Here is a 14,626-nt window from a genome sequence, read left to right as displayed (position 1 = left end):
CTAAATTACCTCCCTCTGTTCTTGTAATAACTTCCTACTTCACATCTACCAACCTACGCATATTCTCACTCAACGCTTGCTTGAAATCTTGACCCTTTTTAAGCAGGCAAATATACAGAAAGAGCCAGAGACCTGATTTATAGTTGATTTAATTTTTTTCAAAAATCTATATGCTAACTTAAAGGGAAATGCCTCATAAAGCAAAAGCAACATTCAAAGCTTTCAGAAAAGGAAGGTACATTTACATGTTTCATCCATCCCCTTGTTAAGTCAACAAACTATGTCCTTATTGTGCCCAGCAATATGTTGAAAGTTAAGGATACAAACTTAGAGGTACGGCTCCTTAGAAGACGCGGCTACTTTCTGCTGAGAACTAATCTAGATAAGGAGAAAGATTAATGTACATGAAGCACTTAGCTGTAATAATCAAATGCTAGATTACACCTGCGGTGCATCTTACAAGGGTACATGTGAAACTTAGTAAATGTAGAATATAAATGTCTTAACACAATAACTAAGAAAATGCCAGGAAGGCTATGTTAACCAGCATGATGAAAATGTGTCAAACGGTCTATAAAACCAGTGTATGGTGCCCCATGATTGCATTAATGTACACAGCTGTGATTTAATAATAATAATCAAATGCTAGGTTATAGATATAGTATAGGTTGCACATCCCTAATCCAAAAATCAGAAATCCAAAATGCTCCAAAATCTGAAAACTTTAAGTGCCAACACATTGCTACACGTGGAAAATTTCACACCTGACCTCATGTCATGGGTCACAGTCAAAACTTTGTTTTTTTGCATAAAAATAATTTAAAATACTGTATAAAATTATCTTCAGGCTATGTGTGTAAGGTATATATCACACAAATGAATTTCATGTTTAGACATGAGTCCCATCCTTAAGATAACTCATGGAAATGCAAAAAATCAAAAATCCCCCAAAATATGAAATCCGAAGCACTTGTAGTCCCCCAAACATTTCATATAAGGGATACTCAACTTATATAGACGTTAAGTGCTATAAGTATTCAGAGAAAAGGGAAAGCATTATTACTTAGGGTTGCCAGAGAGGATTTCATGGGGGAAGTGAGTCTTAAAGAAAAATGTAGCATCTGGATTAGCTGGACTGGGATAGAAGGTTTTCATAATCATTTCTTGGTGAAAAGATAATTGCTTATCAGAGATCCTAAGGGAGAAATTAGCTGGTCGTTTAAGAAAATAGTGAACTTTGTTCTAAAAAGTAGGAGGAAATAGAATTAGGTAATTAAACTGGAACTAATTGATCAAGAGCCTTGAATTGCAAATTGAGGAGTGAAGAATTGTCAAAAAGAAAATCCACTTCATGGCAGTATTTTAATTAATCAAGGTATTATCTTGTTTAAGTATCTAAGATTTTCTTATATAATAAACAGTATTAGTTTATATTGGGTGTTTCATTGCATGGTAAGCATTGTTCTAAGGGCTTTATGTGTAAAAATTCATTTAATCTTTACAACAGCCCTTTGTGGTAGGTTCTGTTTTAGCCTTCTTACTTTACAAATGAGGATGCAGAAAGGGTAAGTACTTTACTTGCTCAAGTTGACACAAGTAAGCAACAGAACCAGGATTCAAACCCAGACAGTCCTGGTACTAGATCTTATCTCCTATACATGCAACCTTACAAAGGAAGTAAATAAGTGCTTCAGATACGTTGTAAGATTTGAACAATTAAAGCTGTTAACTCTTTTACTGAAAGATAATTATCTCAAACACTACTCACATTGGCATACTATAATCTCTTCATCCTAAATATATTTTTTCTTTAAAAAAATTTCTATAGGGACTCTTTGGGCTAGAAAAATTTTAAAATAAATTCATTAGTTTATTATATGAAGTGATATTGATTTATTTATTTCTTGTAAAGCAGTAACGTTTCTTTTGCACAGGGCTTCTGGTTGGAACTCTTGATTCAGTCTTAGACTCTACTGCTAGAGTAGCTCCATTTCGCATCCTACACCAGACACCAGATTCTCAAGTTTGCTTGTCAATTGCATGTGGTGAGTAAGATTTTTGTGTGTGTGTGTGTGTGTGTGAGACAGGGTCTCACACTGTTACCCCGTTAGAGTGCAATGCCGTCGTCATAGATCACTGCAACCTCAAACTCCTGGACTCACACAATCCTCCTACCTCAGCTTCCCAAGTAGCTGGTACTACAGGCATATGCTATCATGCCTGGCTAATTTTTCTATTTTTAGTAGATGGGGTTCTTGCTCTAGTTCAGGCTGATCTTGAACTCTTTCTTTTTTTTTTTTTTTTTCTTTTTTCTCAAGGTTTTCTTAATCTGAATGATCTCAAACTCTTGAGCTTAAGATCCTCTCACCTTGGCCTCCCAGAGTGCTAGGATTATAGGTGTGAGTCTCCACACCCAGCCCAAGTATGATTTTTTTAAACATATAATTCAAATTAAATGAGGCTACGAAGAAACTGAGTATTTATAGTTATTTATACTCCCTAGCTGTTTTGAGATTTAGAAATGAGTTAAATGTGCAAGTTTACATTAAGAGAATAGCAAGACTTCTGTTTATTTAAGAAAGTTACAGATTATTAAGGTTTTTAAAAATCCGTTGGTGTGAGGGACCTGAAGCCTGTGGTCCAGCAGTGCTGATTCTGATCTGATTTTGGTCAGTATTACTGCTGTATGTATGACTCCTTTCTTCAACTTCTGCTTTACCCAAATGTTGGGCAAATGGGAACTTCCCTGTGAAAATGTGTTGTTTCATTTCTAATAACTCAGATGAGGATAATCTGAAGTTAACTGAGTCCACACTTAAAAGTTGTCCCCTAAGAATGTATAAGCCTGAAAAATTAAACCATTTTTATTCACAAACCTACTTTCTCACAAAATGCATTATATCCTTGAAATATGGAGGAATATAAGTAATGCTGTTTATTCATTGAAGCCAGGCTAGCTCAGATGCTTCCACATGTATATAGTGGGTAGAAAAGGATTTAGGACAATTCTTCCTAATAAAGCAAGTCAAAATAGGTTTTTTAAAACCCACATTGACAGTTTGTTACTTTTTTGATGATGCTATTATAATGTTGGTCTAAATTAGAATCCCATATTTCTGGCCTTTTTAATATTGAAACATTGCATTTTTCTCTTCTCTCCTGAAATAGATATGCTATAAAAAAAGAACAAAAGCGCATGACTATGTAGACAGTTCTTATGTGTGAAGATACACTATACAATTAATTTCTTAGATGTGTGGCTTGTTTTTGTATTTTTCTCTATATTTCCTTTAGTTTTACCTATCTTTTTTTCCCGACTTTATTAAATTGAATGCCATTTAAACTAAATGAAGATAGCATTGCACTTGCTGACATCATGAAAATTCTGTAACCTCAACTCTAAATCTGGTTGGTAGAAATTATTTAGAAAAAATGGTCCTTTGTACTTTAAAAAAAAAAACAAACAAAGGATTATATCATTCCCCCAAATTAAACCAATACAGAAATATAGTTTCACCTACTAATGAAGCTTCCTAATAACTAAGGAATCAAAATAAAATTCTTAACATTTCACAATAGCTTTTATTTGTGGTTCGTTAAAGAACATTATTACTCTTGGTATGAAAATAAAGTTCTAATACATCATAAAACATACTAAGAAATCAAGGGGGAAGGATTCCTTGAGCCTAGGAAATTAAGACCAGGCTGGGCAACAAAGCAAGACCCCTGGTCTCTGGAAAAAAAAATTAATATATTTCTTTGGAATGAGATTTGTATAATCCATAATGCTGGGAAGATCTTCAAGATATGTGAGTGATAGGGAGAGACTGATGACATTGAAATTCTCTTTAAGCCAAAACCAACTAGAGCTAATAATTAATCTGACCTTCTCCAAGCCATCCTAAGATTGATTCAGCAGGCCACATTGATTTAACCTTGCTACAGGGTTTCTAAACTCCTTCCTGAATTTTTTTAAGTTTACTAGGTCTTAATGAGCAAAGGTTTCATGGCATCTGAAATAAGTAGAGTAAGTGGCCACAGTTGAAATCCATATTTACACCACTTGCATAGGATTGTCACGTGTATGCTGTTTTTGGCCAAACAGATTGTCAACACAGTACTAACTTATTATTTGAAGACCAAGGGCTGAATTATGTATATGTATTCTCTGATACTCTACATATTCTCTTAAAAGATACTCAAGGGACCAGTTACTGGTTTCTTTTCAGAATTTTTTATCTTTTTTTTTTCCATGAACCATATATATTTTTCTCCCCTTTCATTAAATATTTTTATTTTTTCTATTTATAATGAGAAATATTGTTCATGCCCACATATAGGATGAAGTTGAAAATAAATGTAATACCTTTATTCCTTTATGACTATAGTTTTTTAAAGTAGCACATTTTAATTTTTTTAAACTAAGCATTTAAATATAAAGTACAGTTTTGTTGTGAAATTTTCCTTAGGTGTTTTATTCTCTTATGTTGTTATTCAGGAGCCAACAGAGAAGAAATAACCAAGCATTGGGATTGGTTGGAACAAAATATTATGAAGACCTTGGCTGTGTTTGATTCAAATGAAGATATTACAAATTTTGTACAAGGAAAGATAAGAGTAAGTGGCATGGACATATTTTACAGATGGAATACTATCATCTTTGACTCTTTGTATGAGGATCAAAGGTTGTATGGAAGATCATTGTTTTACTAGCACCTTTCGCAATTGGTAGAGCACACATGTGGATGTCAGAATCAGTGCTAAAGAAAACTGTGAAGTCAGTTTGTCTTGGTGCTCTTGTAAGTGCTCTTAGGGACATTTTCATTTCAATATCTTTTGACTTTTTTTTTACTTTATTTTTTTTTTTTTTTTTTTTTTTGGCCGGGGCTGGGTTTGAACCCGCCACCTCCGGCATATGGGATCGGAGCCCTATTCCTTGAGCCACAGGCGCCGCCCCTTTTGACTTTTTTTTGACAGTCTCACTATGTCACCCTCTGTAGAGTATCATTGCATCCCAGCTCATAGCAACCTCAAACTCTTGGGCTTAAGTGATTCTCTTGCCTCAGCCTCCCAAGTAGCTGGGACTACAGGCACCTACCACAATGCCCAGCTATTTTTTGTTGCAGTTGTCATTGTTTAGCTGGCCTGGGCTGGGTTCGATTCCTCCAGCCTCAGTGTCTGTAACCACTGTGTTATGGGCGCTGAGCCATCTTTTGAGTTTTGAGTTTGAACAAACCCTTTATTCATTCAAAAGAAGATATTTGGCACCTGTCTTTGTAGTGGCTTCTTGTGAGGCATTAGGAAAAAAATCTAACTGCATAATTGAAGTAAATCTGCTTACCTCTGTCCTAAGAGAATTATGTATGTGCACATGTTTACATATGATATATGTACCTTCATAGATACATAAATTTATCTGTAGGTATCCATGGAGGATTGGTTCCAGCACTCCCCATAGATATCAAAATCCATGGATCTTCAAATACCTTATATAAAATGGCGTAGTATTTGCACATAACTTACGCACACCCACCCATACATACACTTTAAATCGTCTCTAGATAACTTACAATGCCTAAGCGTCACTTCATTTGTGTGAATTTAATGTGTGACACACTCAAATTTTGTTTTTAGAAACTTCATAGACTTTTTCCCCCACATATTTTCAGTCTCTGATTGGTTGAATCCCCAGATGTAGAACCCATGGATACAGAAGGCTAACTGTACAGTTGTGTTCAATCAGCTGTATAAATGTATAAGATATGTTTTTGTTGGTAGATGATGATGCATTTTCAGAAAATATATTCTCTCTTTTAGGGATTAATTGCTGAAGAGGGAAAATATTCTTTTGCAAAAGAAGATGATCCTGAGAAATTTCGAGAAGCCCTTTTGAAATTTGAAAAATGTTTTGGTTTACCAGAACAGGAGAAGTTAGTGACCTACTATTCATGCAGTTATTGGAAAGGACGGGTTCCTTGTCAAGGTTGGCTTTATCTTAGCACCAACTTTCTGAGCTTCTATTCTTTTTTATTGGGATCAGAAAGTAAGTGGTTTCTTTTGCTTACCATGACTTTGAACTTGCTGTCTGTCAACTCTGTGGTGGGATTAAGTCTTAAGTAAAGTAATGGGATTGATATTAGATATAGCTAAACTGTACATTAAGAAGTTTATTTCTTCTAGAGAAAGAATCCTTTTAAGACTGATTGTTTAATATAGGAACATTAGAAATTTATATAGAATGCCTTACATATTATAGGAGGTGAATGAATATTAAATAATGGTGGCAATCTGTTATATAATTGCTTTCTATCCCTTGTTATAAACTACCTACTTTGCTTTAGTCTGTGTTTTAATCATTGTTTTAAACATACATTATAACAATGGTTCTCAACCTTCCTAATGCTGCGGCCCTTTAATACAGTTCCTCATGTTGTGGTGACCCTCAAACATAAAATTATTTTCATTGCTACTTCGTTGGGGGTCACAACATGAAGAATTGTATTAAAGGGTCGTGGTATTAGGAAGGTTGAGAACCACTGCATTATCAAATATAGTAGCCATAGTACCTAATGGCCCACATCTCACTTCATAGCTACAACGAAGAATCAAACAGTAGTACTATTTTCAGCACACATACAACTTTTACATCAGTAGTTATATAATTATGTAATTATATAAAGAAACAGATTTAAATATCAAATCAGAATCTTTTTTTTTGTTTTGAGACAGAGTCTCACTATGTCGCCCTCGGTAGAGTGCTATGATGTCACAGCTCACGGCAACCTCGAACTCTTGGGCTCAAGTGATTCTCTTTTCTCAGCCTCCCAAGTAGCTGGGACTACAGGTGCCTGTCACAACGCCCAGCTATTTTTTTGTTGCAGTTGCATTGTTGTTTAGCAGGCTGGAACTGGGTTCAAACACATCAGCCTCAGTGCATGTGGCTTGTGCCATAACCACTGTGATATGGTCACCAAGCCCAGAATCATTTTTTAAAAATTCTTTAAAGTTGTATGTTCCGAAAATCACCAATTAATTGTATTAATACGTTCGTGGTGATGCTTCACAGTTTTAACTGATCTTGGAATCTAAAGTATTTTAGCTGTTCATAGCACTTTTCAAGTGGTTAATTATTGTTTCAAAAGACCTGATTAATGATTATAAATTGGTAATTGTATTCATGATCTGTTATATGACTTAATAAAAAAAATTTTTTAAAGAACTTAATCATACCTTTTTATAACTCTTATTTGCAGTAAAACTCATTATCTCCTGGGATGCAGTCTCAAAACTTGAAAAGACCTCAACTGTGTTACTAACAGAAAGTATTCATGTGTGTCACCAAGGGGAGGATCATTACTTTTCAATGTTTTTGCACATTAACAAAACATACTTTCTCATGGAACAGCTGGCAAACTATGCCATAAGGAGACTTTTTGATAAGGAAACATTTGATGATGACCCAATCCTTGACGATCCTCTACAAATCACCAAAAGGTATTTAAAGCTTAATTAATATTTACTTTTTTAAAAAGTACATATTGTTTGACCATAAGAATAATAGCACTGATTAGTATTAAAAGTTAACTCTTCTATATTGTATGACAATTTTTCTTTGGAGTTGATCATGGGTGTTTGTGGTTTTTTTTTTTTTTTTAGTTTATTCATATGCATTTCATAAATAGTATCTTCCTCTCTAGGAAATTTAATTCTAAGAAATAGTAGAAGTTAGGTTTGAAAATTATTTTTTGGAATTCAGGTAGGACTTAGCCTAGAGTTTTTTTTTGTTTTTGTTTTTGTTTTTTGAGACAGCCTCAAGCTGTCACCCTGGGTAGAGTGCCGTGGCATCATAGCTCACAGCAACCTCCAACTCCTGGGCTTAAGCGAGTCTCTTGTCTCAGCCTCCCAAGTAGCTGGGACTACAGGTGCCCACCACAATGCCCGGCTATTTTTTGGTTGTAGTTGTCATTGTTGTTTGGCAGGCCCGGGCTGGATTCAAACCCGCCAGCTCTGGTATACTCTGGTATATGTGGCTGTGGCTGGTGCCTTAGCCACTTGAGCTACAGGCACCGAGCCATGGAGTACATTTTAAAATGTAGAGATTTTGTGGTGTGAGGTTAGTCTAACTCTAAATTTCTCTATGAGTATTCTAAATAGATTCAGGTCTGAAATTGTTAAACATGTTGTTTATTTTAATAATTTATGGACAGCATGATTTTTTTTTTTTTGTAGAGACAAAGTCTCACTTTATTGCCTTTGGTAGAGTGCTGTGGCATCACAGCTCACAGCAACCTCCAACTCCTTGGCTTAGGCGATTCTCTTGCCTCAGCCTCCCGACAGCATGATTTTTTTATGAAGAGGCAAGTTAGTAGAGTCAGTGGAACATGGGCTTTAGAATGAAAGTAGAGCAACCCTTAGACAAGCCATAATCTCTCAGGACCTCAGTTTCCTCATCTGTTATTTTTATATCAGAGGATACTTAGTTTATGAGGATTGAGTAAAACATGTGAAATCACTTTGTAAAATATAAAACACCAGGTAAATGTTAATCACTATTAGTTCCTACTTCAGAAGTGTCTGTGTGATAGCTTTTTGCTACCATAGTTGGTTTGCTCAAACTGACCAGAGTCCTTTCATCCTCCTGAATGCTCAGAACAGTTGACCAAAATAAGCATGCCAAAAAGGAGGGGGAGAGGAGAGGATCCAGAAATAGCTAGCAAAAGCAGCTTCTGGCAAGGAGGATGAGGGTATAGACTGTATGGTAAAGTGTAAGAGGAACCTAAGCTAAAGTCCTATGGAGTGACCAGAACTAGTGACCTGGAAGGTAGTTGTATTAATTACTGCATGACCCTATTGGATATAGTTAATTCCCTTTGCCTATTCCTGAACCATATCTAAATTCCATATACATAAGGATTTATGAGCATACTTTTCTGGAAATTGAATGAGTGAAGTAAATTTTTTACACTTTATTACCAAAATTAGGTCTCAGTGCATATGCTTTATAAATAGATCTCTATAAGGATTAAGAATCCTATTTGTGGTACGTCATAGTTGGGCATTTGTTTTGTAGTTCATTTATCACCATAAACATAAATCCTTTTAGCAATTTTATTTCCTTTAAAGTATAGTCTAAAAGGCCATCCAAGAATGAATTATCAAGTCTGTATTCAAATGAGATATAGTAAATTCATTTTTGTCTGTGCATTTTTTAAGAGAAAATTGTATATATATATTTATACACACACACGCAGGCACGAACTTTATGTCCACCCTGTGTGTGTGTTTGTATGTGTATATAATAGCCTTTTTCATAATAAGTGAAAAAGAATAATAATTTGTTGGGACTTAGTCTCCAAATGGCTTTTGACTAAAATAGAAAATGTTTATTGCTTCTCCTTACTGTTTTAACAAATGTATATTACTTCTATAATTTTTTTTTATTGGCTTTCATCCAGAGATGGCCTTTATTTTTTATTTTTTTTGCAGTTTTTGGCCGGGGCTGGGTCCAAACCCGCCACCTCTGGCATATGGGGCCAGTGCCCCCCTCCTCTGAGCCACAGGCACTGCCCCCTTACTTCTATAATTTAAACAGTACAGAAGCATAATGACAGTTAAGTTTAGTGGGTATCTTTCCAGACTTTTTCAAGCATAAATTAAAAAAAAATTTGCAAAAATCATGAATGTGTCTGAATATTCACATATTGTTTTACAATCTGCTTTTTCCCCCTTACAATAATATAGCATGAACATCTTTACAGTCTCATAAGTAGACCTCATTTTTTTTTTTTTCTTTTTGAGACAGAGTCTCACTATGTTGCCCTGGGTAGAGTGCTGTGGCATCACAGCTCATAGCAACCTCAAACTCTTGGGCTTAAGCAATTCTCTTGCCTCGGTCTCCCAAGTAGCTGGGACTACAGGCGCCCACCACAACACCTGGCTATTTTTTGGTTGTAGGTTGTAGTTGTCATTGTTGTTTGGCAAGCCCGGGTTGGATTCGAACCTACCAGCTCCAGTGTATGTGGCTGGTGCCCTAGCCACCGAGCTACAGGCTCCAAGCCAGACCTCATCTTTTTAAGTAATAACTAAATAACTCACCAAATTACGATTTAAGTGAGGTAAAAATTAACTTGGTCATGGTTTTCTGTTCATATTTATCAGAATTATATTAAAAAATATAATGAAATACAACATATTCAAATAGTATATGCAGAAAGGATGAATTTAGTTTTAATTTTGATGGATTTGAGTTACTATCCTAAATGACATTGCTGCTTAACACAAGTGTTTAGTGTTTCTAGAAAAATTATACTATTTAAAGCAAGTAAATTGCTTTACTTTTTATTTCTATATTTATGTATCAGTTAACGAGTCATCTGTATTTATCAACACCTGTGTCCAACAGTGTTCAAGCAGTTGTTTTATTGTGCCTTACTTTGGATTTTTTTAATACAAATTTATTTTATATTTTCAGACAGAATCTCACTCTGGTGCTCTGACTAGAGTGCTATGGCTTTGTAGCTCATAGCAACATCAAGTTCTTGGGCTCAAGAGATTGTCTTGCCTCAGTTTTTCGTTTTTTTTTTTTTTTTTGAGACAGAGCCTCAAGCTGTCCCCCTGGGTAAAGTGCTGTGGCATCGCAGCTCACAGCAACCTCTAACTCCTGGACTCAAGTGATTTTCCTGCCTCCGCCTCCCAAGTAGCTGGGACTACAGGCACCAGCCACAACACCCAGCTATTTTTTGGTTGCAGCCATCATTGTTGTTTGGGCCCGGGCTGGATTCAAACTCGCCAGCTCAGGTGTAGGTGGCTGGCGCCTTAGCCACTTGAGCCACAGGCGCTGAGCCTAGTTTTTCTATTATTAATTAGAGCTGGGGTCTTGCTATTTCTCAAGCTGATCTTAAACTCCTGAGCTCAAGCAGTCTACCCACTGTGGCCTCCCAGAGTGCTAGGACTACAGGTGTGAGTCACCACACCTGGCTTTAATTCAAATTTTTATTTGACTTTCAGTATTCCCTTTCATGGACTACTTACTATTCCCCTGTAAATTTTGATGCTGTAAATTTTCATTATTTTGTTTAAATTAGACTGATTTTCTGGTAACCAGATATGAAAATTATTGTCTACTAAGATTTTTTTTTAGCCATAGTCACATATTATAAATATATGATAATATAATAGTAGTATTGCAGAAAATCACACCTTAACAGATGGTTTGAAGACCTACATCATCTCTACTTGTACATTTTAATCTACTCATAAAATGAAATTAGAACAAAGAACAAATAAAATGAGTTTGTTAGGAGCCATTGTGTTTTTTTTTTCTATTTTAGAACTTGTCTATGGCATTTAGTGTTCTGTTTTCAGATTAAGTGATATAAACATGTTTACAATTTAGAATTATTTGGATTTCATCTTTTTTCTTCTTTTCCACAGCGGTCTAGAAAATCGAGCCCACAGTGAGCAATTTAATGCCTTTTTTAGGCTGCCCAAAGAAGAGACATTGAAAGAAGTACATGAATGTTTCTTATGGGTACCATTCAGCCACTTTAATATTCATGGAAAAATGTGTATCTCCCAAAACTATATCTGCTTTGCCAGCCAAGATGGTAATCTGTGTAGTGTAATCATTCCTTTACGAGAGGTAATGTAAATTTGGTTACATATCAATTTTTAGTTTTAAAATGTTATTCACAGGCTAAAATATCCTGTAATTCTATAAATTATTAAAAACCTGGCCTGTCACAATGGTTTACTATGCCTGTAATTCTAGCACTCTGGGAAGCCAAGGTGGGTGGATTGCTTGAGCTTAGGCGGTCAAGACCAGCCTGAGCAGAAGTGAGACCCTGTCTCTACTAAACATAGAAAAATTAACCTGGTGGTGTGGTGGGCACCTATAATCCCAGCTACTCGGGAGTCTGAGGCAAGAGGATCACTTGAGCCCAAGAGTTTGAGGTTGCTGTGAGATATGATGCCACAGCACTCTACTGAGGGTGACAAAGTGAGACTGTCTCAAAATAAATAAATCAAAGAAAATTCAAAGAAAAAAATAAATGTTGGCTTTACTGGCCAAACTTCTAGCCATAAAAGAGTAAGGCAAACACATTTTACCTGTAAGTATCTACAATAAGGTAAAATATGATTGATTCATTTATATGTTTCACCCCTTAGGTCTTAGCTGTAGATAAAACAGATGATTCCAGCAAAGCAGTCATCATTAGCATCAAAGGAAAAACAGCTTTTCGCTTCACTGAAGTTAAACACTTTGAGCAACTTGCGGCAAATCTCAAGCGCAAGTGCCGGGCATCTTCAACTCAGTATCATGATATTAACGCAGAGGTAATTATACAGCCATCAAATCATTTTGATAAAAAGGTCCGTGTTTATTGTCATCTATCCTTTTGAAAGGAATGCATAGTATCTTTCTCTATTTATGCCTAGGTTTATTTTTTTAAAAGACTGAATCTAAGTGATTATATTCTCCAAATTACATCATAAAGCAGAAGTGAGAATTAAGGACTTAATCCTTTTTTTTTTTTTTTTTTTGCAGTTTTGGCCAGGGCCGGGCTCGAACCCACCACCTCTGGTATATGGGGCTGGCACCCTACTCCTTTGAGCCACAGGCGCTGCCCAACGACTGTCTGTTTTCTTACAGTAGAGAGATAGCAATTTTAAACCAATCTGAATCTTTTATTAAATATCATGTATGTCAGCCTTATTTACATAATCTAGCCCAAAACAAAATAGTGGCATGTGACTTTTTAGAGAAGGCAAATGTTCTTGGCAAACGATGGTTAACATCCTAATTTTAATGTTTAGTATGTCTTTCATGGAAATGTAGACATACTGGATTCTTCAATAACCAAGAACCTTGTTTTAATTGATAAAACTTACCAAATTATGACTACTTAAATTTGAATTTAAAATTCAAAGAAAGGCCAGGCACTGTGGCTCATGCCTATAATCCTAGCACTCTGGAAGGCCAAGGTCAGTAGATTGCTTGAGCTCAGGAATTTAAGAACAGCCTGAGTAAGAGCCATACCCCATCTATACTAAAAATAGAAAAAGTAGCCAAGTGTCAGTGGCTGGCACCTGTAGTCCCAGCTGCTTGGGAGGCTAAGGCAAGAGAATCACTTGAGCCTGAGAGTTTGGGATGGCTATGAGCTATGATGCCACAGCACTCTATGGAGGGTGACAAAGTGAGACTCTTGTCTCAAAGAAAAAATAAAATAAAATTCAAAGGAAAAGATCAACATTGGCTTTACTGGGTGTATTATTTTATTTGGTTTGGAGTATAGAGCCTTTTACCTCTCTCTAAAGTGGAGATTAAAAACATTGTGCTATGTCTATTATAACCCAGTATTAATAAGGCTAATTTTCCCCTTTGATAATAAAAAAACATAATGAAAATATGTAATTAAAAATTTTATCTTCATCTTATTTCCAGGTACAGAATTTTCACATTGGCCATCAAGAGTTCTTGCTGCATGAGAAAGTTCTTTATTATCTCTCATTCTGTATCCAGGATATTTCTTAGTTTGATGTGGGAACCAAATGTTTTCAAATCTGACTAGGCTTGATAGTTTCTCTCTCAGGGCTCCTATATTCTTGTTTGTGTCACTCTTTTCCTTGTCCTATTCCATTTTAGATTCAGTCTCTGTGTTAGTTTTTATGCTTTGCTCATCTTCCTTTTTCCTTTAATTTATCTGTCTCTCCAAAACCTGGAGAACTAGTATTTTTTCCCTGATGGTCCTCTAATAGCTGAATATGCTCAGTTGTCAAGAAATGATTTTGTCTCAAAATGACTTTAGCATTTTTCCAGGTACATGATGAAGTTTTAAGGTTTTCTAGTTTGTGTTACCCATTTTTAGAGGTTTTAGTAAAGATATGTACAAAAATGCCAGTTAGTATACTGGTTTGCTTAGAAATATATTTTTTAAATTGTCATAATATTCTATTTTCAGTTAAAATGTTTATTTTATCAATGATGAAGAATATCGATAAGATAGTATTATCTATATGTATCTAGCTTTAAATAATAGTACACTTAAAAATTAGTAAAGAGCTTTTTAAACAGGAGCTTATTTGATTTCTAAATAACAGAAATTGTAGTTATATTCTTTTTTTTTTTTTTTTTTTTTCGTAGAGACAGAGTTTCACTTTATCGCCCTCGCTAGAGTGCCGTGGCATCACACAGCTCACAGCAACCTCCAACTCCTGGACTTAGGCGATTCTCTTGCCTCAGCCTCCCAAGTAGCTGGGACTCCAGGTGCCCGCCACAACACCTGGCTATTTTTTTGTTGCAGTTTGGCTGGGGTCAGGTTTGAACCTGCCACCCTCGGTGTATGGGGCTGGGGTGCCCTACCCACCGAGGCATAGGCACCGCCAGTAGTTATATTCTTTTATAGCTACACCCATCATACTGAAACAAAGAGAAAACATTGCATTTGTAATTTTTAAAAACCTGGTGAGTTTTATGCGAACAATAAGACTTTTTAATCTGGCAGCGCCCGTAGCTCAGTGGGTAGGGTGCCAGCCACATACACCCAAGCTGGGGGGTTTGAACCCAGCCTGGGCCAGCTAAACAACAATGACAATTGCAAAAAAAATAACCAGGCACTGTGGCGGG

General features: G+C 35.9%; 1 protein-coding gene across 2 annotated transcripts in view; it reads left to right on the top strand.

Moving 5' to 3' along the window:
* The window catches only part of TBC1D8B (TBC1 domain family member 8B), a 73,782-nt gene that overhangs the window by 15,483 nt on the left and 43,673 nt on the right, over positions 1-14,626 (top strand). Inside the window, exons 2-7 of one of the 2 annotated variants that reach the window (XM_053580290.1) lie at positions 1,935-2,045; positions 4,499-4,617; positions 5,818-6,043; positions 7,254-7,494; positions 11,434-11,641; positions 12,169-12,336. In XM_053580290.1, coding sequence (XP_053436265.1) covers positions 1,935-2,045; positions 4,499-4,617; positions 5,818-6,043; positions 7,254-7,494; positions 11,434-11,641; positions 12,169-12,336 — 1,073 coding nt within the window. The remainder of the gene's footprint in view (positions 1-1,934; positions 2,046-4,498; positions 4,618-5,817; positions 6,044-7,253; positions 7,495-11,433; positions 11,642-12,168; positions 12,337-14,626) is intronic. The other variant, XM_053580291.1, reaches the window with a different exon arrangement.

Source organism: Nycticebus coucang, chromosome X (genome assembly GCF_027406575.1).
Source record: "Nycticebus coucang isolate mNycCou1 chromosome X, mNycCou1.pri, whole genome shotgun sequence".
NCBI classification, from domain to species: Eukaryota; Metazoa; Chordata; class Mammalia; order Primates; family Lorisidae; genus Nycticebus; species Nycticebus coucang.
Note: the sequence above shows the minus strand (reverse complement) of the source record. Positions and strands in the feature narration are given on the sequence as shown.